Source organism: Trachurus trachurus (genome assembly GCF_905171665.1).
Source record: "Trachurus trachurus genome assembly, chromosome: 19".
Taxonomy (NCBI): domain Eukaryota; kingdom Metazoa; phylum Chordata; class Actinopteri; order Carangiformes; family Carangidae; genus Trachurus; species Trachurus trachurus.
This window is the reverse complement of record NC_139913.1, coordinates 1,475,147-1,501,392: the sequence shown is the minus strand read 5'-3', so window position 1 is coordinate 1,501,392 and position 26,246 is coordinate 1,475,147. Positions and strand designations below refer to the sequence as shown.

Sequence of the window (26,246 nt, the reverse complement as noted above, 5' to 3'; positions counted from 1 at the left end):
TGAGGTAGGAATCGAACCCATGACCATATGATCACTAAACCTTTACTCTGCCACTCGGCTACAGAGAGCACACTGCTTTCAAGACTGTTGTCATTCATCGTAATGTGATGATGTGCTGCAAACTGGTATGAGTAATCAAGGAGATAACAAACACCTGTAACCAATTGAAGGCGGTGGAGGAGAGCAGAATTCAACTAAACATAACAAGAGTTCTTCCCTTGGATTCGAACCAGTGACCTTGGGGTTGGGAAGCAGCCACCCTACCCCCTACACTACAGTGGAGTTGTGGTGAAGTTGCCTCTATCCACTCTGACACCACTCTGGCTCTGCTCGTTAGACGCAATACACACCCATTATAAAGCTGAAAAAAATCAGAAAAAGTTAAATATTTTAAAAAGTATAAAGAGTTAAAAAGAGAAAAGTAATGCCAATAAAGTCCAGAAAAAGCTGCACGTTTTAATATATGAATTGTTGAAATAGCACAAAGTATGAAGGACTAGAAGAAGACCGTAAAAAGGCGGAAGAAAATGGCCAAACAGAAGAACAATAGTGTGACTGCTCAGCAGTCACACTAACTAGAAAAAGATAGCATTTCCTGCAGAAAATGCGTGTGAATGCTGAAAGCAGCTGAACGCTATTGCTGAAGCAATGCTGAATGAGCTGAAGAAATTGTTGAATCAACGCTAAATTAGCTGAAGAAACTGCTAAAGCAATGTTGAAAAGACTAATGCTAGAGTAGAGTAGAGAGTAAAAGAATACTTTATTCATCCCTAGGAGGGAAAAAGCTGAAACATGTAACTTGTAGTGTGAGATGAATGCCCTTTTAAAGGTAAAAAGCAGTAGAAATGCTAAAGGGAGAAGAAAACATTGAAGTTCTGCATGTTTAAATGTAATGGTTAAATAGTTGAAATCTGCAGCTAACCTGACAGGAAGGACAACTGATGAACCAGCACTAACATAGCCGAAGCAATGGCTGAGAATATATTTAAAAGTAGAAGATGTGAGACTTTGTATGAAATGGCTGGAAATTACTTGAATTGTCAAAGAAGAGTTTGAAAAATTCCTGAATTAGGAAAAAGGTTAATGCCTACTGAAATACATTGTAAACTGACAGCAGAAGAACATTGTTGAAGAATATAGATCGAGCATTAGCTGAGGAGTAGAACATGTAAACAGCGGGTTTAATGGTGTGAAATGGTTGAGAAGAGCCTCAGTAGTTTAGGATACGTGTAAAACTATGTGTTCAACATGACCAAAATGGGGAAATGTGTATTTTCAGTTTAAATAGCTAAAGAACAAAATTAACAGCAACGAGTCCATTAACTACAACAGGAAGATAGAGAGGTACATACAAAACAGTCAGACAACTGTAGGAAAAGTGTGTGTGTGTGTGTGTGTGTGTGTGTGTGTGTGTGTGTGTGTGTGTGTGTGTGTGTGTGTGTGTGTGTGTGTGTGTGTGTGTGTGTGTGTGTGTGTGTGTGTGTGTGTGGAAGATATACAAAAAGTTCTGACCTGACAACTGTATGAAATGTGTGTGTGTTGGACGTGTGTGTCTGTTTGTGTATGGTTAGTGTGTGTGTCCATTTGTGTGTGTGTTTGTTGTGTGTGCATGTGTGTCTGTTTGTGTGTAATTGTGTAAATTGTGTATGTGTTTGGTAAGTGGTTGTATGTTTGTTGGGTGTGTGTGTGTGTGTGTGGTAGTTAGTGTGTGTCCATTTGTGTGTGTGTGTGTGTGTGTTGGATGTGTGTGTATGGTGAGTGTGTGTTGGATGTGTGTGTGTGTGTCCATTTGTGTGTGTGTGTGTGTGTGTGTTTGTTGTGTGTGCATGTGTGTCTGTTTGTGTGTAATTGTGTAAATTGTGTATGTGTTTGGTAAGTGGTTGTATGTTTGTTGGGTGTGTGTGTGTGTGTGTTTGTGTGTGTGTGTGTGTGGTAGTTAGTGTGTGTCCATTTGTGTGTGTGTGTGTGTGTTGGATGTGTGTGTGTGTGTGTGTCCATTTGTGTGTGTGTGTTGGATGTGTATGCATGGTGAGTGTGTGTCCATTTGTGTGTGTGTGTGTTGGGTGTGTGTGTATGGTGAGTGTGTGTCCATTTGTGTGTGTGTGTGTTGGATGTGTGTGTGTGTGTGTGTGTAGTAGTTAGTGTGTGTCCATTTGTGTGTGTGTGTTGGATGTGTATGCATGGTGAGTGTGTGTCCATTTGTGTGTGTGTGTGTGTGTTGGATATGTGTGTATGGTCAGTGTGTGTCCATTTGTGTGTGTGTGTGTGTGTGTTGGATGTGTGTGTGTGTGTAGTAGTTAGTGTGTGTGTGTGTGTGTGTGTTGGATGTGTATGCATGGTGAGTGTGTGTCCTTGTGTGTGTGTGTGTGTGTTGGATGTGTGTGTATGGTGAGTGTGTGTCCATTTGTGTGTGTGTGTGTGTTGGATGTGTGTGTGTGTGTGTGTGTGTGGTAGTTAGTGTGTGTCCATTTGTGTGTGTGTGTGTGTGTGTGTGTGTGTGTGTATGACCGACAGACAGTCAGAGAGAATGTGTGTGCGTTGCCATGGTGACGTTGCCATGGTGAGGTTACCATGGTGAGGTTACCATGGTGAGGTTGCCATGTTGAGGTTACCATGTAACTGGTGGCTGGTGGCTTTAAGGCATGGTGGCAGCTTTAACCATAGGCTTTAACTGCTCTGTGACACCCTCAAACAGATCTAATGTACGACAAATCTGTACTTAGTACGAGCAAAAGGTTTACATTTTCCGAACCATAAGACCTTGCTGAACGCGTCCATGTCACTTAGGTGTTTCTAGAGTAAAAATTGTTGATTGTGACGCAGGTTGGAAACTTTGGGATGTTTAGAAAATCAGCGCCTACACTTGAATGGGAGTCAATGAGAGGAGAGAGGGAACTGGCCGCACTCGGAGGCTCCCAGTTTAAATTGTGTAAGTCTCTCTGGTTTTTTGAGCACATGAAGAGATCGAGGATGAGCTTGTCTACAAACGTGGCGGAAATTATGTGTGTAGAGTGTAATCTGTGGCCGTGCTGACAGGATAGAGAGAAAAATGTGAGAGGATTTTTAGACCCTCTGTCACTCTGCCAACTGCCAACGTCCGAACATTCCGTCCCATTGACTTTCATGTTAAATCTGAATTTTGTCAGAAATTTTAATGATTTTAAAACTATACATATATCTGAAACTGTTGAAGATATCAATAAGCTGAGATATAGCTGAATAGTTGAAAGGTTTGTGAACAGTTTAAAAGTTGAATGAAGTCTGTAGCTGAAAGTATGCTGAAGCTATTAGAGGCTGAATGAAGCAGAAGATTTGAAGAGTTTGAAGACTGTTTCAATGTATTCCTATGGGAAAAAAATTGCAGAAAAAGTTAAATATTTTAAAAAGTATAAATAGTTGAAAAGAGAAAAATAGTAGCATAAATGTCCTGAGAAAGCTGCACGTTTTGATATATGAATTGTTGAAATAGCACAAAGTATGAAGAAGGAGTTAAACGCAGAAAAAGGGTGAAAGAAGTAAGAATAATAATAAGTATAAAGATTTGAATAACAATAGTGTGAATGCTTCCAGCATTCACACTAATAATAAGTATAAAGATTTGAATAACAATAGTGTGAATGCTTCCAGCATTCACACTAATAATAATAAGTATAAAGATTTGAATAACAATAGTGTGAATGCTTCCAGCATTCACACTAATAAGAAAAAATCCACACAATAACAGTAGTGCCCGGGCTTCGCCCGGGCACTGGTCCCTGCAGCTATTTCATAGCTGTTGGGACCAGTGCCCGGTGCGATTGCCCGTGGCCCTAACTAAGAGAGTGGAGACCAGTGGAGGGCTTCTTCTACAACTGGAACCTGAAGGCATCATCTGTAGCCTGTAGAGATCTAGACTGTGGCTCTGCTGTTTCAACAACAAGAAGAGAGGAGTCCTCAGAGAGGTCTGTGTGGAGGATCGACACTGACTGTATTCAGTCTGGATCTACCCTGAGGGAGTGTTCATCACCAGGTTCCTCTTCCTCCACCGTGGAGATCACCTGTTCAGGTAAGTCCATCAGTGACATCATCAGTGACAGTCAGGTTTAGTGTCTTCCTTCCTTTGTTGCATCTACATCTCTCTCTCACACACACACACACACACACACACACACACACACACACACACACACACACACACACACACACACACACACACACACACACACACACACACACACACACACAGACCATGGTCCTCCTGCATGTACAGGTGTAGGCAGCTCCCTGGTCACATGTATGTTAAATAATGAAGAAAGCTCTATGTCCTATAGGAAGCCTTCACTGTAGTGAGTCATCTTACTCTCTCACTGTCGTTCCTCCATCATTATTTTCTTTAACATCAAGAGTTTTAACACTTCAGTCTCTTTGAGCTCATCATCTCTGACAGATCTCATTCTTTAGAGTTTGACAGATTTCTCTCTGGTTTATTTCTGCTGTAATGACGTCAGAGACTCCTCATGAATTTATTTCATCTGTGGCAGCAAATCACATCACATGACTCTTTAGGTCGATTAAAGGAGCATTAACGCAAATCCAAATTCTTAATTCGGCCACTAGATGGAGCCAGTGGCGGAGCATATCAGATATAAACAAGTGGGCGTCTCTCCTCCATACATGTTATGCTTTATGGTATTTAGAAATCAGCTGTCAGAGAGAGAGCAGCCTCGTTTGGTGATGAGAAGAACAAGTTCTCTAGTGTAGGACATGAGGAGAAAAAACATGTTCTTTTTGTATTCAAGTGAGTGAAGGTCTGAAAACAAGACATTTAATATCTCAACATGTTACATCATCGTCTGTATTGAAGAACCTCCCACCCAATCATGGGCTCCTTGCAGGTACAGGTAAAGCTAACCCCTGAGCAGGGGAGGATCAGAATACATGTAAGATCACTGATGAGGTGAGCACTATGTCCTGGAGGAAGTCTTCACTCCTCTGTGAGTGCTCCCACTGTTCACCTCAGTGACGCTGGTCAAACAACATGACAGATGTAATGATGAACATTATACAACAGTTGCAGATAAATAAAACCGGTAGGCTATTATAATATAATAAGAAATCCCAGTCAGTGCAGCACTGTCTCTCAGGCCTAGTCCACACGAGCCCGGGTATTTTTGAAACTGAAGATTTGTTCCGCGTCCACACAAGTGGTGTAATAAAAATACTCCGTACACATGCAACCATGGAATCCGCTACCAAGTGACGCAATGCACGTGTAATACATAAGCCACAAAATCTCCACTGAACTGAAGATGTAGAACAACATGTAGAACAACATTATCATAAATTTGTCCATCCTTTAAGTTTGATGGTGGACGGCAGGTGATGCAGTGAGAGTGGCCGGCTCTAGGCATAGGCGATATAGGCGGTCGCCTAGAGCGCCAACTGCTGGAGGGACGCCGCCAGTCAAGTGAAAAAAAAAAAAAAGAAGATAATAATAATGATTTATGTCCGCTGGCGCCCCCTCACTTGGCGTTTTCTGTGTAGAAAAAAAACCCCAAAACAAATAAATAAACAATGACAAACATGTTCCTAAATTGTGTATAGTCACACACACAGCAGATACCTGTCTGCAGCAGGAATGCTCTCAAGCCGTTTTCTTGTTAGAAACGCCACATTTTTAATTAGATGTGTGGCACAAATGCCGGCGCGTTTGCGCGACCGTCTCGATATGTTTTTTTTTTTTCATATTTCGGTCATTTACGCAGTAGAAATGCGGTTCAACTACTGTGATTGGGAGACTCTCCTCTTACAAATACGCACGGCCGCACGCCCTTGACGACCTGTCAATCAAAACAACAACTGTGAAGCGCTTCGAAACAGCAGAGTCGTTCAGAGGGATAGAGAGGGAGAGAGAGAGGGAGAGAGAGAGAGAGAGAGAGAGAGAGAGAGAGAGAGAGAGAGAGAGAGAGAGAGAGAGCGAGAGAAGCAGTGAGGATGATGACGGTGCTTCAGAGGTTTAAAGTTCTGACTAATTTGATGAGGAAGATTATGAAAAAAGAATCGAGAGTTGAGATTTCAGCCTGCTCAGACAGCAGGGCCAGTGGGCCACAGCTCCAGATCAGCTCCAGCTCTGTATTCAGACCTGCTGAGCTATCAAACTAGTTGTTGTTTTTTTTTTACCTCTCAAACAGTACCACAATGACAACATATAGGGTACATTATATAGGCTAAATATTGTAAATTTTGTGTTTTTTTTTGTCTATTTAGTTGATATTTGGAGAAAATTTCTCATTTAGGGCTACACACATCTCATGAAGTTTGAAATGTAACGTGAAGTCAATATTTAGCTTCTGTTATCCCACATTTGAGACATTTGGTGAGAATGACAGTTAGGCCTAACATTTATGCTCAAAAAGCAATTTCACAAATCTTTTTCTACACTTATCGCCTTATATCATACAGTATATTCCACTGCTTTTGTGAAGCCCAGACTTTTGTATACCCATTTCAAGCACCACAACAGTTTGTTCTCATGATTGTGAAGAGACTAATTTTTTCATGTCTTCACCCAGGATTTACTCAATGCAATTTTACTGATTGTTGTGCAAATTGTGTATCACAGGGTCAGAGGGGACATAGAGATACACTGCTATGTTATCGTTATGATCATTATGATCATTGTTGGGGGGGGCGCCTGAGAGTAATCTCGCCTAGGGCACCAAAATGGCTAGAGCCGGCCCTGAGTGATACTGTCACTGACTGCAGCATCACTGGATTGAACAGACACATGAACTCACCACCAGAAACATCATATTACTTTACTATTGTGCTTTTCATGTCTGACAATAAATCATAATCATCAGTGAACCACGATGCTCTTTGGATCTTTTCTGGCTGTGCGTCTGACACGCTGTTCACTCCAAAGGATGAATGGGACATCGGAGCAGGAGAAACCCATTCTGAGGATTATTTACCACAACAGCCAGATACGTTGACTGCAGCTTCAACCAACCTGCTGTGGTTCACTGACAAACCCAGCAGCTGCCACAGTCCTCACTCACAGCTCCTTTAATAACAACTACACTGGAGGTTCAGACAGTTTGATGCCTCATGATTCCCCACAGAAAGGAGCTGTCGTTTACTGATGCTTTATAGATAAAATACAGAATAATTGAGATCAATCTTGTCTTGTTATTGCTCTTTTGAACATCTGGATCAGAGTCCTTGTAGAAACTGACTGTTAACATTCAGCCAATCATCTCTCTGTTTACAGACCTGCTGGTCCAGCCAATCATCTCTGTGTCCTCCACGGACGGGGTCTCCCAGGCCCAGCAGCAGGGTTATTCAGTTGTGTTGATGGGCTCCAACTTCATCATCAGCTGCTCCATCCAGCCACAGTACCCAGGAGGCTTCTTCCAGCTCACCTTCACCTCCTCCACCACAACGGACAACTACACCCAGCCAGCTGTCAATCACTCCGCCTCCTTCCTGTTTCCTGCTGCAGAGCCCGCCCACCAAGGAAAATACAGCTGTGTTTATCACCTCTACGTTTTCTCTCATAACTTCTCCTCTGAGAGCCGTCGACTGTCCCTCACTGTCTCAGGTGAGTTGAAGCACATTTCACCTGTCTGTGCTCAGGGGCCCATTGTCTCTTCATCCGTCCATGTTGCTGTAGTGAAAAGTCCACGACAGGAGAGGATCCAGTGAAGGTACATGAGCACCATGATGGTAAGAAACTGGGTTTTACATGATGAGTCAGACGTCAGCAGGATGACTCAGCTTCACCAGGATCATGTTTGGTAAACTGCCTGTAAAGACGGTGATTAACACTCACCTGAGACATTTCAACCAGACACAGGCTGGAAGGAGACAAGAAGCTTCAGTTCATCCTTTCAGACTGACTCTGTCCACCTGTTGTGTCTGTCCAACATCGTCAGTGTACAGAGACGATCAGACGACCTTATTCTCTAAGAACTGACTCAAACATGTTGAGGTTTGTTTAATGAAGCTGTTGTACTCATGTGATGTGATCTAACGTGATGACTGAATGTGTCTCAACAGATCCATCAGATCCAACAGATCCAACAGATCCAACAGGTCGTATCATCAGACTGTTCATCCTGCCACTCGGTCTGCTGCTGCTGATCGCTGTCATCTGTCTCATCCTTAAAGGAGCTGTATGTAAGAAATGTATGGTAAGTAATCATAAAATCACCCAATATGTCACCAGAGACTAAGGAATCATGTTATTTTGAAATACTGATCTAACTGACAACAATAGCACAGCAGGAATATTGATTTTGTGATTTGGCTTCCAGTGAGTTGCAGCTAAAACTACAGCTCCTTTAAGGTACCAGACTCACCTTTGTTGACCTGAGCTCTGTCTGACATGAAGCTCTCAGCTCCTGTATGTTGAACTGAAGTCTCATGTCTGTGTGCTGCCACATCTCTCCAGGCCACCAGGGGGCAGAGTCCAGTCCAACAGGAGGCCATAGAGCTGCAGTCTTTGAACCTGGGTGTTTCCACAGCTGAAGAAGAAGGAGTACAGGCTGCAGAGTAGCAACTTGTCTTACCCGGGATTTCCACTGGGTTTTGCTCCGTCCTCTGCCCTGTGTCGATCAGTGTTAATTTTGACAACAAATTCTAATTTAGTTTTAGTCTTAGTCTTTTGACTAAAATACAATTTAGTTTTAGTCATATTTTAGTCAACTGAAATATTTTAGTTTTAGTCTAGTTTTAGTCGACGAAATATCTTTAGAATTTTAGTCAGCTAAAATTACAGTGGAGTTAGTCGACGAAATGTTTCTCCAGAATATCCAGTCATTGGAATTATCCATCAATCTGTTATGGAATGGTATTAAGGTTTGAGTCTACAATACAGGCACAGAAACAGTTGTAATATGGTACATGCATTTTGTTTTATTCATGTTATTTTAACTAGCATGTTCATACAGAGTTTCAAATTGCTTATTTTAGTTTTCTTTGGAACAGTTTAGTCAGTCTCCCATCTACTATCTCCATCATTAGCACAAAGTCCTCATCTGCAGTTGTGAGTGGTAAATGTGTGTGTCCAGTCTATCTGGCCTGCTCCTTGGTCTGTTGTTCTAGAAGAACTGAGGGAAGCTGTAGAGATGAACTGCTGCTGGGTTGCATAGCAGCACTAGCTTTATCTCCACTTGGTCCATGATCATCTGTGTCATCATCAGAGTCTTCTGTATCTGTGAGGGTGAATAAGGGGGGAATCAAGTTGTGATCGTTGTCGCCCAGTCCTCCCAGATCTCTCTGTCACACTATACACACACGCAGACACGCAGGCATGCACTATCACACACACGCACAACGAATCAATAATCAATACAATTCAGAGGTGGTTTCCTTTAGCTTCTATTGCATTTCATGTTTAGTCCTATAAATACGGTGGTTTGTCTGATAAAAAAACCTTAGCATGTGTGCTTACCGTCGCGTGTTCTGGATGAGCTCTGTGTAGATGATGCTTCATGTTGCTGGTGTGTAGATCGATGTGGGTCCCCGCGATTTCTGCTCCGGTTTACAGAGGGTCCTGGGCATTGTCCTTGTTGTCATATGTGAAGTGTGACCAGATGTAATTTCTTCGTTTCCGTCCTAAACTCAGCGCTGATATTTCCGTGGTGTTCATGACTCATGCTGTCGCACTCGGAGCGCGTGCACCGCAGGACGCTAACAAGCGAGGCCAGTTTTGTCTTGAAACTTTTCATGTGCCGCGGCTGTGGCTCTGCTTCCGGAGAAATCAACATGATTGGACCTCTTCTCCATTCGTCCCTCTGACATTTTCATCTCGTTTTTATTCGTTGACTAAATTGTTAATTAATATTTGTCATCGTCTTCGTCATCACAGCTGACTTTTTATTTAGTTTTCGTCCGTGAAAAAGGTTCGTTGACGAATATTTTTCGTCATGGTCTTCGTCAACGAAATTAAATGGCTGATATTAGTTTATCTATCCCTGAATTTAATGTAAATGCTGTCAATTAGCCACATGTGAACTATTTTTACATTTACCTCATGGTAAATATGTATTCTTAAAAGCAATTTCATGTCATGTCCTGGAGTGTGTGTGTGGGAGGGGAGGGGCTGCTCCCATGTGTTGTGATTGTCCTGAGACTGACGCTGACATTCCCATGCCACTGCTGTGTTGTCTGCTGTGTAAAAGCTATTTCATCTCCTATAATGGATTACGCGGGCGAGGGGATTGACCTGTGTTTTGTAAAATAACAATATTCACTATTGTTTCTATTTTATATGAACAGATTTGGGTGTTTGATTGTTTATTGAGCTACACAGAGAAAATAGGATCTCACTGTGATCGTCCTCAGACTGATGCTAACTTTTCCATTGCCATTGCTGTGTTTTATGTTGTGTTGCAGGTACATTTTTATATTACTTTTCATTACATTTTTATTGCATAGATGATTTTATTTTCCTCTGTTCAATAAATGGCTCACATTAGTTTATCCATCCCTGAATTTAGTTTAAATGCTGTCAGTTAGCCGCATGTAAACTCTACTTACCTCATGGTAAATGTTGGATGTGTTCTTAAAAGCGTGTGGGTGTTTTATTGTTTATTGAGCTACACAGAGAAAATAGGATCTCGCTGTGATCGTCCTCAGACTGATGCTAACTTTTCCATTGCCATTGCTGTGTTTTATATTGTGTTGCAGGTAATATGTTTACGTTTTTATATTACTTATGTGTTGATTGCATATTTTGCCTTGTGTGATTTGATTTCTTTTTCCTCTGTTCAGTTAAATGTCTCACATTAGTTTATCTATCCCTGAATTTAATGTAAATGCTGTCAATTCACCACATGTGAACTATTTTTACACTTATCTCATGGTAAATATGTGTTCTTAACTCATTGAGTGCCGCGCTCCTTTCCAAAGTTTTAGTCAAGTGTACCGGCAATTTAGACCATTTTTGACTTTTTATGTAGAGCCATAGTGTATTCAATACTCAATTGAAAGGTTTAACTTTATGCTTCAAATGGCCACAAACCGTTTGTTTCTACATGCCTCCGTTCCTGAGAAAAGTCAAGCTAAACATGGCTGGGTTTCACCAAAATCCCTCCTTTTTTTCTAGAAAAGGAGATAGAGCGTCTTTTATGAAAGGTGCGCTGTTTGTGTCTGTCGCTCTTCTGACACTCGCATTTCTGGATCAAAGGGCTCGTATAAGATAAATATATACAACAATGGTTGTTCTATTCACAAAACCACCATCGGGGGCGGGGGGGGGGCGCCACTAAACAACAATAACACAGACGCACCGTGCCGTGTCACAGCTTCTGTCCGTCCTGGGTGAGGGATCCCTCCTCTGTTGCTCACCCTGAGGTTTCTCCTGTTTTTCCCTGTTAAAAGGGTTTTCCATGGAGTTTTTCCTCAGTCGATGTGAGGGTCTAAGGACAGAGGATGTTGTTACGATGCCATGTAAAGCCCTTTGAGACAAACTGTTTGTAAAAACGGGCTATACAAATAAAATTGCCTTGCCTTGCCTTGCCTTGCCTTCTCGCCGCGGTACGTGATGGTCTCTCGGCCACAGCGGCTCGGGAAGACCGGTCCCGCTGGTGGTCGCGGTCCTTCTGTGGTACGGGTCGGTGACGGCGGTCTGCTTTGACCCAGAGACCCTCAGATTTTACCGCGGGAGGACTTTGGGGAGGACACGGTGTTGCTCCAGATGAACACCGGGCGGGACAGTCGGCTGAGAGCTTCCTGGTTCTGCTCCGAGCAGCTCGAGCAGCTGGAGCAGCAGCGCAGGTGAGAGCAGAGTAGCTGCTGCATCTGCGCTGCAGAACTCCGTTTGCAGAAGCTGAGTTATGATAAAAAACTTCCAGATCATGAGCTGTCATGTGACTTTGATCGTCATCTATTTCAGTTCTCCTCGTCGTAGAGTCCCCAAATTTACATATAATGTGTATTAAAGTGTCTATTTTCATAATTTAAAAAAAAAGCAAAAAACGAAAAATCTCGTTTTTGGCACTCAACGCATGGGAACGTAAAACAAGAAATTACGTGGTTGGCACTCAATGAGTTAAAAGCAATTTCAAGTCATATGGAGTGTGTGTGTGGGAGGGGAGGGGCTGGGGGCGTTTATGTCTTGTACAATAACAATATATACGAAGGGAGTGATTTTTGTTTCTATTTTATATCAGATTTGGGTGTTTTATTGTTTATTGAACATAGAGAAAAGAGGATCTCACTGTGATCGTCCTGAGACTGATGCTAACTTTTCCATTGCCATTGCTGTGTTTTATGTTGTGTAATAAAAATCCCATAATCCACCTGGCTGTGTTCTGTGGTCTGTAGAAGCAACAGTAGTGTGGAGCTACATTTCACAGATAGCTGTGATATTATATGGAAATAAAAGTATAACATTTGAAAGTATTTTCAGTTTGGTGTATTTTGGTCCCCAAATATCACATTAAAAGACAGACATTTAGAATAATTCACACTGCTGCCAAACTGTCAGAATAGGTCAAATATGACCTGACCAGTAGTAATTAATATTGTATAATAGTAATAGCTTTGACAAACATGTAATCGTAGCCTATTAAAAACTAGCTGACGTTAGCTAGTTCTACTGTAGCCTCCTGCTCCTTTGACTCCATTTTTCATGTGAAACCAGGAATCACACACTGCTCATCACTGTTGTCTACGACACTGACAGTTTCACTAGTTGATGAGTTGCTGTACAGACCTGTGTCTCTTACCTTGTGGTGTCAGCTGCTGCTGCTGTTTTGTATAACTCCTCCTCCTTCTCCTCCTCCTCCTGGGCCTCACACTGGTGTGAAGTGTGACAGATGTGCTTTGGCTCTTCCAGATGTGCAGCAGCTGTGTCTGGACTGGTCAGCGCTGTGTGTCACCAGCTCTAAAAAGAATCAAATTTTTCCATGTTTTTAGTAATAAAACGTTGTATAACTCAGGCTGTGAATGACATATCAACAAACCCCTCTGTAAAATCTCAAGGAAATTTAATTCGAACGCAACTGGACTTGGTTATTTGTCTAGGAAGACGTTTCACCTCTCATCTAAGAGGCTTCATCATTTTATGATTTGTTGCTGACACAGAGGAAATGATGATTTTTGTAACCCACATTGTTCAGGAGAGAGAGAGATTTACAACGATACCTGACATGACATGGGTCAGACATGGCAGGGCACAGATTGTCAAAGTAGTTTGAACTTTTGGTGAATTTTGGAGAAATCTACAAATTAGATAAGCAAAAATCATGTAAAAATAACCACCTTAATGTGGATCTTACAAAAACCCCGGCACAAGAAAAAGAAAAAAAGTCGGGCAAAAAAAAAAAAAAAAAACTGCAGAGGCTTGACCACAGTACCACAACTAACTTAGTACAGCAACAAAATACAGCCCGAGTTTAATTTGCCCGGAATTGTCCTTTAAAGCAGTTGAAACTGATCATGTCGTTTAAGGGGCCACAATATTGTGACATCAAGTACAACTAATAAGACAGAAAAAACATTTCCGTGGAAAGTCCTTTCAGCAGCAGGTGTTATCAGGTCGGTCTCAGTGACAGAAACCACAGAGATCTGACGTCAGTCGCTCAGCAACAGGCAGCAGCTCAACCTCTGAGAGGAGGGGGAGGGGGGGGGGCATGTATGTGTTTTATTACTGCTGTTTCAATGTCACTATTATTCATGTAGAGTTAAAATAAAAGTATTTGAGGATCAGGGCTGGTGTTTAACCAACATGGACCCTTAGCGTCTGGGCATCGTAACAACACACACCTGCTGTTTTAGTCGATCAGGTGAAAGTGGTTTCTCCACCTGCAGAGACCAGCGATCAGCCCCAGACTTTGGCTCAGCAACAGGTAGATCCATGTGTCCCTGTGGTCCACCAGGACCATGTCTTCTTCTTGGCTGATTTGTCCGACCAGAGAAGGGACAAAGAAACTCCAACAGCACCAGCTCCATGTTTTCCCTCCCAACAAACCAGCAGCAGGTTGTGTGGCAGTCTCTCTGGGGTTTTAAGTAGATGAAAACAGACTTCAGTCCATTTACATCTGGATTTCTTTGAGTTAAAATCCTCATACAAGGGTCGGATCTGTGACTCTATATGTAGCAGGTGAACTATGTGTGAAATGAGTTGAGATGGTGTCATGATAAAGCCACAGATGTGTTTCCGTGAAACTGTCATTCAGGAAATAACAAGTCATGCAATGTTCAATAGGATGTACACACCACACGTAGATGAAGAGATAAAACCTGAGGTTAACAGAGGAGCAGAGGACGAGTCCAGCAGTCAGAGAGGAGACAGAGACGAAGACAGACGTCTACATGGACATGGATCACCTGCTGCTGCTGCTGCTGCTGTGGAGCTCAGGTAGGACTGAGGGACATACTTTATCAGTGGCGGACTGGGACAATAATTCAGGCCAGGAATTTGATGCCATTCCAGGCCACCCTTCTCATGCAGACCACCATACCTCTAGTTGTGTATTCTAACCCTATTTGATAGTTAAAAGAAATTTGGGAGTGACCAATAAGTTATTTGAATATATGATTTTCATTGAAAACCCTGTTTTCAAATGTTATAGCAATGGGTGAATACTCAAAAACTCATGAGGACAGCAGCCATAGGATACACATTGATTGATTTTATAGATTGCACACACAACCCGGAAAGACAGGTGTCTGTAAATACAGCCTATAAAGTTTATAGTCGTACTATATAGAGCTTGTATAGGCTATATTATAATGATATAGTCAAACTATCATTTATGGTGCAGAATTACAATAAAGAAAACTGCCACAAAGCTGCAGCCTAAACAAAAAAGCTAGCTGTATTTAATTATGATTTATTATTTCAGCATGTATAAACTATCCTGTAGTGTAGTGGCTCAAACATTATGCAACAAATTCATATTTTTCATTCATCTCTAGGTGTTCTGGATTGATTGTCGGGCCGTGTGCCTGTGTGTGTGTGTGTGTGTGTGTGTGGAGGGGGCTGGGGCGGCACATGTGACTTCCACTAACTCTCCGTGAGATACGAAGTCTGCGGTAGTGACGTTGATTGAAAGCTATAGCGTTTTTGACTGACCTTCCCTCCTGGTGAACATGTCACTTAGCCTATATTGCAACATTTCACTGTATCTGTGGCAAGGGCTTTGCGTTTTCTGTCTCCCTCTCTCTCTGCTCCACCTTTCCTTTTCTTCTGTCCCTCCACTTAAGTGTGTATGTGTGTGGTGTGTGTGTGTGTGTGTGTGTGTGTGTGTGTGTGTGTGTGTGTGTGTGTGTGTGTGTGTGTGTGTGTGTGTGTGTACATGAACCTGCAAATGTTTATTCAGACTGTGTGTGTAAGTAAAAGTTCATGTTTTAGCAGTAACTTAGTTGCCAGAGATATTATTGCTGAGCTTTGTTAGGGTTAGGGTAGGTGCTAATACACAGAGCATCAAACAGTGAGCTGAATGTCTGGGCAGGTAACGTTACTGTTTACATGAAGCAGCGTGGAGCCGATGGTACTCAGCTGTCAGGCTGAACAAATCTACAATCAATCAGACCGGACGCTGGTTGGTGGGGCCGGTCAGCCTGTTGAGAACTCACATCTAAGACCAGGCAGACAACAGTGAAGTACAGGGAGGATAACAGCCAGGCAGCCCCCTCCTTTAGAGCAGAGGGAGGATAACAGCCAGGCAGCCCCCTCCTTTAGAGCAGAGGGAGGATAACAGCCAGGCAGCCCCCTCCTTTAGAGCAGAGGGAGGGAACAGCCAGGCAGCCCCCTCCTTTAGAGCAGAGGGAGGATAACAGCCAGGCAGCCCCCTCCTTTAGAGCAGAGGGAGGATAACAGCCAGGCAGCCCCCTCCTTTAGAGCAGAGGGAGGATAACAGCCAGGCAGCCCCCTCCTTTAGAGCAGAGGGAGGATAACAGCCAGACAGCCCCCTCCTTTAGAGCAGAGGGAGGGAACAGCCAGGCAGCCCCCTCCTTTAGAGCAGAGGGGGGCGGCAGACATTTCATTTATTCGTTTATTTGTAACGGGACTCTGCATATTCATGAACATACAATATGTAAATATGCCAGATTTAGCTCTAAAGCTAAAGTGTCTGTGTAACCCTGAAAAAGCTCAGCAATAACACTTCAACTGAGTTAATACTAAAACATGAACTTTTACTTACAGCAAATAATCGAGATCCCATAGTCCGCCTTGTAACTGCACAATTGCAGCCACAGCTATCCCCAGCCCAGCAATGATACGGGTGCTAGGCTGCAGTCTGAGCCTGTGAGCCTGAGCTCAGAGCAAAGGAATGGTTACACACAAATCTTTATTACAGATCGCTGCACGCATTTGTGGATCTGCCACAGCAGAAGTGTGCATAAGTGCATAACTGAAGACAGACACTTAACAGATTTATCTACGTATTTATACATGTCTTTACACCTTTTACATTTACATACACATTTACAGATTTGTGCACTTATTGTGGGAAGCTGCTGTGATGGATGTGTTGGGGATTCAATCAATTATATTGGGGATACAATGGTGATTGGCATGCCCTCAGGCCCGCCCCCCTACTGACAAAAACCGCCCCCTAAAAATAATCACTTGCGCGAGCAGGGGACAGTTTTCTGCGCGAGGAGAGGAGAGTTTCGAGAGCGAGCAGTCTGCGTGCGCGCGAGCAGGGGAAAGTACTGCGAGCGGAGATGCAGGATACAAAATTGCTCGCGAGTGCCTGGAAAAGCGCTCGGGGGAAAAAAATGCGCTCGCAGGTGTTTGATTTCCGCACGCGCGGATCTCATTGCGCGTGCCCGATTTATGTCAGTATTCTAATCCCATATCTGGTTTTCTCCTCAGGACTCTGGGCTGAAGGAAGCCACAGCTCCACAGGTAAACAGAGAGGATGAGGACACATGAAGGTGCTGGTGGATGGATGAGTGTAGTGTCTATGTCTCAGCATTGAAATGAGCATGACTACATGATTTCACTGTTCCACTGATCATCAGCTGATGGTCCTTCACCTTCCTGGTCACAGATCATCTAGTTTACATTTAAAATGAGTTCATAGAGTGAAAAAGTAAAAAAGTAGAACTGTTTCACTGAGGATAGTTTACAAGGGTTAGTGAACGTCTTGCAATTGATAGCTTTCAGTGACGTCACTTCCCAGGGACCTGGCGGTCAAAAAGCAACACTCCAAAATGGCCCCGCAATGGACTTTCTATGGACAAACAACCGAGTAATGACTTAAATCATCTGCCAGCAGCCGAGAAAGAAAGACATAAAAACAACTTTGAAGTTTTGGGCACTTGTGACCCATATTCAACACCAGCTGCTGTATACGAGCTGTTTAAGATGACCAGTTCCCTGCCGAAGCTCCAGTTGGGCGATGTTTACATTTACCTGGTGGAGAATCTATCATCCTCCACCGCTTGCAACCAATATTTCCGGTGTTATGGCTCAACTGGTTTCTGATTAAAAGCCCTATTTTGTAGATTTTTGATCTTAAAATAATGTTTCTGAACTCATTGAAGTGGTAGAAATGTACCTGTAACTTTCCTGTGCGGGAACACCGTCCTGGTACCGCAGCTCCGCTGAGCTCCACAGTCTGAGCTCCAGCCCACTGAGCCCAGGCTCCCTGCTCCTCTCACCCACAAACCAGAGCCCTTAGCTGGGCTGCACGGTGACCAGCTGCCCCCCCCCCCCCTCGGGACCGACCGCGACGCGGCGAGGAGGATGACCGGTGTTGTTTAGCGTATTTTCAGAGTGTTTTCCATTAGTTCGTAACTTTAACATGACAGGCTTTGTCATACTGTGCAGTGTTGTGCAGAGTGTCGTGTGGCGCTGACTGACTGTAGATTGCCTGAACAGGTTCACTCACAGAAGCATATTGCATGGCTGCAGTAACATGTGAACTGCGGCTTGATTTGTGAATTTGTGACAAATCTGCGGGCAGAAGTGCAGCACAGCTGTTGTTCGGTACGGTAACCAGTTAAATCAGACACCAGTTGGGCCATAACACCGGTATTTTTGAAGCAGCAGGGAGCAGTGTGTGTTTTTCTGCCTTGTCCTAACCAGCGGACAGCGGGGAAGTGGATTGTTTTGACCGCCAGGGGGGCGTTCCATACGGGCCGTGACGTCACATGAAAGCTATCAATAGAGTGAATTTGAGAGTGGGAAGAGGAACAAGCACTAATGAAGCTCCATTTACTTTTACTAAGGGTTTGTTCCATCAGCACATCAAGGTTTCATTCTTTTTTTTTTATCAGTATCATTCTTCATGCTACCACAAGATAGAGCCAAAGTAATTAATCTTCACCTGCTCAGGTAGGGGAGAGTGGGGTAAAGTGAGACACTTTTTACATTTGCTCCCCTCTAAGCGAGCTAAAATGATGTATCAGTAAAATGTACACATTCCCCATTAATTCAGGATGTTTCCTAGCAATGGAAATTATCAGAATGTATTTAGGACGAAGGACAGTGAAAATATGATTGTTTTTAAAAAAGTGGTCTCGTGTCTCACTTTACCCCAGCTCAGGGGTAAACTGAGACAAACCAGAGAAATCAAGGGGGTAAACTGATCCACTTGCTTTTTCCACTCTGAAACTACCAAACACATGCTGTAACATATAGAATCCTTACTGCTAGCTTGACAACCACACTTTCCAGAACTATTGTCGGACTAGTAACAGAATCATGGGGATTGGTCAATTAAGCACTTTTTTTTCTAAACACAAAGTAACTCAAGAACAAAATCAAATACAACACAGAATGTTTTAATTAACATTCAAATGACAGATAGAACCAGTTAGATATTCTGGGGGTCAGATTGTAGGACCCAACAATTGTGACCATTTTGATCAAAAGTCCACTTGTATGTGGGGGGAGCCGACAAAGTGGAATGTGACTAAAATTGAGTTAATTAACCAATAAATAAGCGAGCTGACTGAGAGCACATAGCATAACAAAGCAGTGTGGCTACAGATCATGTTTGATCACGCGAGATTTCTGGCTTGGGGGACGAAATTCTAGTGTAAATCTTGTGTGGTATGCTCACAGTGTCTCACTCTTGGATTTATTATAATACATCCACAGGTCGGGGGAGAGTTCCTGCCTCAGGTGGAGGAGTTTAAGTATCTTGGGGTCTTGTTCACGAGTGAGGCCGGAGCGCGAGATCGACAGGCGGATCGGTGCGGCGGCGACCCGGATAATGCGGTGGACAACGGATGGATGGATGGATGGACATCCATGGTCTCACTTTACCCTGCAGCATTTGTCTCACTTTACCCCAACACCCCCATTTTAGAAAAAATGACCTCTCTTAGAAATTCAGGCAAATTTTCAGCCAGCATCATCACATGGATTTATATGTTGGTAGTTCATCATCATGTATCATATAAGTTCTTTTTACGTGAATCAATTTGCTTTAGCACAACAGTTGATTAAGTTGACAGCAAGAAAATTTACTTTTACATGCAAAAATCATATTTTTGTGAAAAAAACATGCTTTCCACAGCATCATGAGGTCCTCTCCTTCATGACCATGGGGAAATGGAAGGGGCTTGAAAACATAATGGTCAGATGACCATAAATGTGTTTCTAGACATAGGGGGTGTCTCACATTACCCCACTCTCCCCTACAAGTGGAGCTACAGTTTGGATTTGCTTCATTTCTGTTTGAATCAAACTCACTTCTTTTACTCTTCACTCTCTTCTCTGTGTTCAGAGTCTGTCAGGTTGGTGGGAGGAGCCAGTCGCTGTGCAGGTAAACTGCAGCTGAAACAAGGAGAGTGGAGACCAGTGGTCAACTACAACTGGAACCTGAAGGCCTCATCTGTTGTCTGTAGCGATCTGGACTGTGGCTCTGCTGTTTCAACAGGAAGAAGAGAGGAGTCCTCAGTGAGGTCTGTGTGGTTGATCGGCATTAACTGTGTTCTGTCTGGATCTACCCTGAGGGAGTGTTCATCACCAGGTTCCTCTTCCTCCAGCGTGGAGATCACCTGTTCAGGTAAGTCCATCAGTGACATCATCAGTGATAGTCAGGTTTAGTTTCTTCCTTCCTTTGTTGCAGAGGCAGAAATGTTCAGTAACATGTTATTTTTGTATTTAAGTGAGTGAAGGTCTGAAAACAAGACATTTAATATCTAAACGTGTTACATCATGTAACATCTCTCTCTCTCTCACACACACACACACACACACACACACACACACACACACACACACACACACACACACACACACACACACACACACAAAATGGTCTTCCTGCATGTACAGGTGTAGGCAGCTCCCTGATACATGTATGTTAAATAATGAAGAAAGCTCTATGTCCTATAGGAAGCCTTCACTGTAGTGAGTCATCTTACTCTCTCACTGTCGTTCCTCCATCATTATTTTCTTTAACATCAACAGTTTTAACACTTCAGTCTCTTTGAGCTCATCGTCTCTGACAGATCTCATTCTTTAGAGTTTGACAGATTTCTCTCTGGTTTATTTCTGCTGTAAAGACGTCAGAGACTCCTCATGAATTTATTTCATACTCCTGTCGATTACGTAAAGGAGCATTACCGCAAATCCAAATTCTTAATTCGGCCACTAGATGGAGCCAGTGGCAGAGCATATCAGATATAAACAAGTGGGCGTCTCTCCTCCATACATGTTATGCTTTATGGTTTTTAAAAATCAGCTGTCAGAGAGAGAGCAGCCTCGTTTGGTGATGAGAAGAACAAGTTCTCTAGTGTAGGACATGAGGAGAAAAAACATGTAGGTTTTCTGTAACATTATAAGATGGCGCACCCCCGTAGTAACTCCGTTAAAATCATTTTGTGTTAACGCCAGGGTTTCTGCCTTAACAACAAAAGGGCTGCTGCCTAAACAAACGCCTTCAAAAAAAAAAAAAGAATCTAGTGATATTCACCACAAATTGATTCCCCCTGTCATGTGTCATTCTCTGGGCTGTAAGAGCAAAACACAGTAATTACACCAATTATATATATAAAAGTTGATCATATGCTTCATTATTAAACTGACTGTCACGAGCTTATCATATGTCTAAGGCAAATGTCAATATCCCAAACATTATAGCAATATATGACTTTGGGGTAAATATCACAACACTACACTGTTGGCCATTTCCTTTGTAAATTTAGTTATGGCTCCCCCCGACCTATCTTTTGCATATTTCAGCTTATTTTATGCTATTACTGCTGTATTTGCGTTAATGCTCCTTTAAAGTGGACTGACAAGGTTGCTTGACTGATGATGTTAAAGGGCATTTCCAGTCGTAATCAATGTTTACCTCAGATATCAGGTCTCCTATGATCAGTTCATTTCATACCATCCATGCTCCCAACTGCAGCGTGTGGACGTTTATATTCGTTTTTGTTCAAGGATCATTTTTTCAATGTTCATTAATGGGCTCTGGACTAATTTTAAAATTGTTCTGTGGTCACAAGTAATGTCATTTTGACCATCATTTCAATTAAAAAATTTGCTTTACAATTAAATTGAATCAAAATTCGGACTTACTGCAGCTTCCGCATTGTTCCTTTCTGGGTCAGAGGACAAACACCTCAGAGTCCCTCTACTGTTGTGTTCTCTGACCCAGAACGGAACAATGCAGAAGCCATGGTAAGTCTGAATTTTGATTTAATTTAATTGTAAAACGAAAAGGATGTTACTTGCGACCACAGAACACGTTTAAAATTACTCCAGAGTCCATTAATGAACATTGAAAAAACGTCCACACGCTGCAGTTGGGAGCATGGATGGTATAAAATGAACTGATCATAGGTGACCTGATATCTGAGATAGACTTTGATTACAACTGGAAATGCCCTTTAAAGTTGTTTCTGTGAAAATTTTGAATGACCTGACTGAAATAAACACATTTTCATTCATTCATTCATTCATGTTGAAGTCCAGACCGTTGGTTGACTTGAGTCTTTGACTCAAGAGCTGGACTGTGAGTTTCTTTAATGGTTGTTTGTTTGGGACAGCGAAGGAACTCATTTCTGGACACATGCTGATGACTTTAAAGTTGATATGACAGTAAATAAAGGTCAGGATCAAAGTTTAAATGTTGTGTCTCTCTCTGCAGACTCTGTCAGGCTGGTGAATGGGACCAGTCTGTGTTCAGGCAGACTGGAGGTCAAGTCCAACCAGTCTGACCAGTGGTGGTCCTCAGTGTGTGAAGATGACTTTGACCAGCAGGATGCAGAGGTGGTCTGTAGGGAGCTTGGCTGTGGGGCTCCTTCAGTCCTCCAGGGGGTGCTCTATGGAGCAGTGGAGGCTCCAATGTGGACCAAAGAGTTCCAGTGTGGAGGCCATGAGTCAGCTCTCCTGGACTGTAGAAGCTCAGGCTCAACTAGAACCAGCTGCTCACCTGGCAAAGCTGTTGGACTCACCTGCTCAGGTACAAGTGGAGCTACAGTTTGGATTTGCTTCATTTCTGGTTGAATCAAACTCACTTGTTTTACTCTTCACTCTCTTCTCTGTGTTCAGAGCCTGTCAGGTTGGTGGGAGGAGCCAGTCGCTGTGCAGGTGAACTGCAGATGAAACTAGGAGAGTGGAGACCAGTGGGCAACAGGTACTGGAACCTGAAGGCAGCATCTGTAGTCTGTAGAGATCTGGACTGTGGCTCTGTTGTTTCAACAAGAAGAAGAGAGGAGTCCTCATGGAGGTCAGTGTGGGGGATCAACATTAACTGTGTTCAGTCTGGATTTACTCTGAGGGACTGTTTATCACCACGTTCCTCTTCCTCCACCATAGAGATCACCTGTTCAGGTAAGTCCATCAGTGACATCATCAGTGACAGTCAGGTTTAGTGTCTTCCTTCCTTTGTTGCAGTGACAGAAATGTTCACTAACATGTTCTTTTTGTATTTAAGTGAGTGAAGGTCTGAAAACAAGACATTTAATATCTCAACATGTTACATCATATAACATCTCTCTCTCTCGCACACACACACGCACACACAACGTCTGGAGAGAAGCAGCCTCTCTGTTTTCCAAAATTACGGAGTGGCCCGCATTAATGTGCCGTTAAAATCATTTTGTGTTAACGCCAGGGTTTCTGCCTTAACAACAAAAGGGTAAAGTTACTTTATTTGTCACATATACAGCTAGGACAGTGAAATTCTTTCTCTGCATTTAACCCATCCCTGAGGAGCAGTGGGCAGCCACGGTGCGGCGCCCGGGGACCAACTCCAGATTATGAGCCAGTGCCTTTGGTCAGGGGCACTGACTGGAGGATCAGGCTAGCTGGCATGTTTTTAGTGGTGGGGGAAACCGGAGCACCCGGAGGAAACCCACGCAGACACGGGGAGAACATGCAAACTCCACACAGAAAGGACCTGGGCGGCCGGGGATTCGAACCCAGGACCTTCTTGCTGTGAGGCAACAGTAACCACTGTGCCACCGTGCCGGGCCACCGCCTAAACAAACGTCTTCAAAAAAAAAAAAAGAAAATCTATTTTCTAGCGATATTCACCACAAATTGATTCCCCCTGTCATGTGTCATTCTCTGGGCTGTAAGAGCAAAACACAGTAATTACACCAATTATATATATAAAAGTTGATTATATGCTTCATTATTAAACTGATTGTCACAAGCTTATCATATGTCTAAGGCAAATGTCAATATCCCAAACATTATAGCAATATATGATTTTGGGGTAAATATCACAACACTACACTGTTGGCTATTTTCTTTGTAAATTTAGTTATGGCTCCCCCCGACCTATCTTTTGCATATTTCAGCTTATTTTATGCTATTACTGCTGTATTTGCGTTAATGCTCCTTTAAAGTGGACTAACAAGGTTGCTTGACTGATGATGTTAAAGGGCATTTCCAGTCGTAATCAATGTTTACCTCAGATATCAGGTCTCCTATGATCAGTTCATTTCATACCATCCATGCTCCCAACTGCAGCGTGTGGACGTTTATATTCGTTTTTGTTCAAGGATCATTTTTTCAATGTTCATTAATGGGCTCTGGACTAATTTTAAAATTGTTCTGTGGTCACAAGTAATGTCATTTTGACCATCATTTCAATTAAAAAATTAGCTTTACAATTAAATTGAATCAAAATTCGGACTTACCGCAGCTTCCGCATTGTTCCTTTCCGGGTCAGAGGACAAACACCTCAGAGTCCCTCTACTGTTGTGTTCTCTGACCCAGAAAGGAACAATGCCGAAGCCACGGCAAGTCTGAATTTTGATTTAATTTAATTGAAAAAAGAAAAGGAGGTTACTTGCGACCACAGAACAAGTTTAAAATTACTCCGGAGTCCATTAATGAACATTGAAAAAACGTCCACACGCTGCAGTTGGGAGCATGGATGGTATAAAATGAACTGATCATAGGTGACCTGATATCTGAGATAGACATTGATTACAACTGGAAATGCCCTTTAAAGTTGTTTCTGTTGTTTCTGTGAAAATTTTGAATGACCTGACCGAAATAAACAAATTTTCATTCATTCATTCATTCATGTTGAAGTCCAGACCGTTGGTTGACTTGAGTCTGTGACTCAAGAGCTGGACTGTGAGTTTCTTTAATGGTTGTGTTGGGGACAGAGAAGGAACTCATTGGACACATGCTGATGACTTTAAAGTTGATATGACAGTAAATAAAGGTCAGGATCAAAGTTTAAATGTTGTGTCTCTCTCTGCAGACTCTGTCAGGCTGGTGAATGGGACCAGTCTGTGTTCAGGCAGACTGGAGGTCAAGTCCAACCAGTCTGACCAGTGGTGGTCCTCAGTGTGTGAAGATGACTTTGACCAGCAGGATGCAGAGGTGGTCTGTAGGGAGCTTGGCTGTGGGGCTCCTTCAGTCCTCCAGGGGGCGCTCTATGGAGCAGTGGAGGCTCCAATGTGGACCAAAGAGTTCCAGTGTGGAGGCCATGAGTCAGCTCTCCTGGACTGTAGAAGCTCAGGCTCAACTAGAACCAGCTGCTCACCTGGCAAAGCTGTTGGACTCACCTGCTCAGACACAGGTGGAGCTACAGTTTGGATTTGCTTCATTTCTGTTTGAATCAAACTCACTTGTTTTACTCTTCACTCTCTTCTCTGTGTTCAGAGCCTGTCAGGTTGGTGGGAGGAGCCAGTCGCTGTGCAGGTGAACTGCAGATGAAACTAAGAGAGTGGAGACCAGTGGACAGCTACGACTGGAACCTGAAGAAAGCATCTGTAGTCTGTAGAGATCTGGACTGTGGCTCCGCTGTTTCAACAACAACAAGAGAGGAGTCCTCAAAGAGGTCTGTGTGGAGGATCGACACTGACTGTGTTCAGTCTGGATCTACACTGAGGGAGTGTTCATCATCATATTCCTCTTCCTCCACCGTAGAGATCACCTGTTCAGGTAAGTCCATCAGTGACATCATCAGTGACAGTCAGGTTTAGTTTCTTCATTTTCTTCCTTTGTTGCAGTGACAGAAATGTTCAGTAACATGTTATTTTTGTATTTAAGTGAGTGATGGTCTGAAAACAAGACGTTTAATGTCTCAACATGTTACATCATGTAACATCTCTCTCTCACACACACACACACACACACACACACACACACACACACACACACACACACACACACACACACACACACACACACACACACACACACACGGTCTTCCTGCATGTACAGGTGTAGGCAGCTCCCTGATACATGAAGAAAGCTCTATGTCCTATAGGAAGCCTTCACTGTAGTGAGTCATCTTACTCTCTCACTGTCGTTCCTCCATCATTATGTTCTTTAACATCAACAGTTTTAACACTTCAGTCTCTTTGAGCTCATCGTCTCTGACAGATCTCATTCTTTAGAGTTTGACAGATTTCTCTCTGGTTTATTTCTGCTGTAAAGACATCAGAGACTCCCCATGAATTTATTTCATCTGTGGCAGCAAATCACATCACATGACTCTTTAGATACTCCTGTCGATTAAAGGAGCATTAACGCAAATCCAAATTCTTAATTCGGCCACTAGATAGAGCCAGCGGCGGAGCATATCAGATATAAACAAGTGGGCGTCTCTCCTCCATACATGTTATGCTTTATGGTATTTAGAGATCAGCTGTCAGAGAGAGAGCAGCCTCGTTTGGTGATGAGAAGAACAAGTTCTCTAGTGTAGGACATGAGGAGAAAAAACATGCAGGTTTTCTGTAACAAGATGGTGCACCCCCCGTAGTAACTCACACACACACACACACACACACACACACACACACACACACACACACACACACACACACACACACACACACACACACACACACACACACACAACGTC

The 26,246-nt window shown here is 43.0% G+C and overlaps 3 protein-coding genes across 4 annotated transcripts in view; all 3 read left to right on the top strand.

Annotated features, from left to right (window-relative positions):
* hlfb (HLF transcription factor, PAR bZIP family member b) overlaps positions 1-26,246 on the top strand; it is a 353,334-nt gene that overhangs the window by 145,751 nt on the left and 181,337 nt on the right. The gene's annotated exons all lie outside the window — the stretch shown is intronic.
* On the top strand, positions 6,906-10,366 carry LOC311003118 (uncharacterized protein; the record flags this gene model as incomplete). The annotated part of the gene is made up of 4 exons (XM_083994803.1): positions 6,906-6,969; positions 7,253-7,582; positions 8,041-8,174; positions 8,435-10,366. The coding sequence occupies 4 exons, from the start codon at positions 6,906-6,908 to the stop codon at positions 8,537-8,539; spliced, it is 633 nt and encodes a 210-aa protein (XP_083850929.1). The 3' UTR covers positions 8,540-10,366.
* The window catches only part of LOC311003117 (scavenger receptor cysteine-rich type 1 protein M130-like), a gene marked incomplete at both ends in the record, with an annotated part of 50,868 nt that continues 38,926 nt past the window's right edge, over positions 14,305-26,246 (top strand). Inside the window, one exon of the mRNA XM_083994802.1 lies at positions 14,305-14,350. Within this exon, the coding sequence (XP_083850928.1) occupies positions 14,305-14,350 (46 nt within the window). The remainder of the gene's footprint in view (positions 14,351-26,246) is intronic.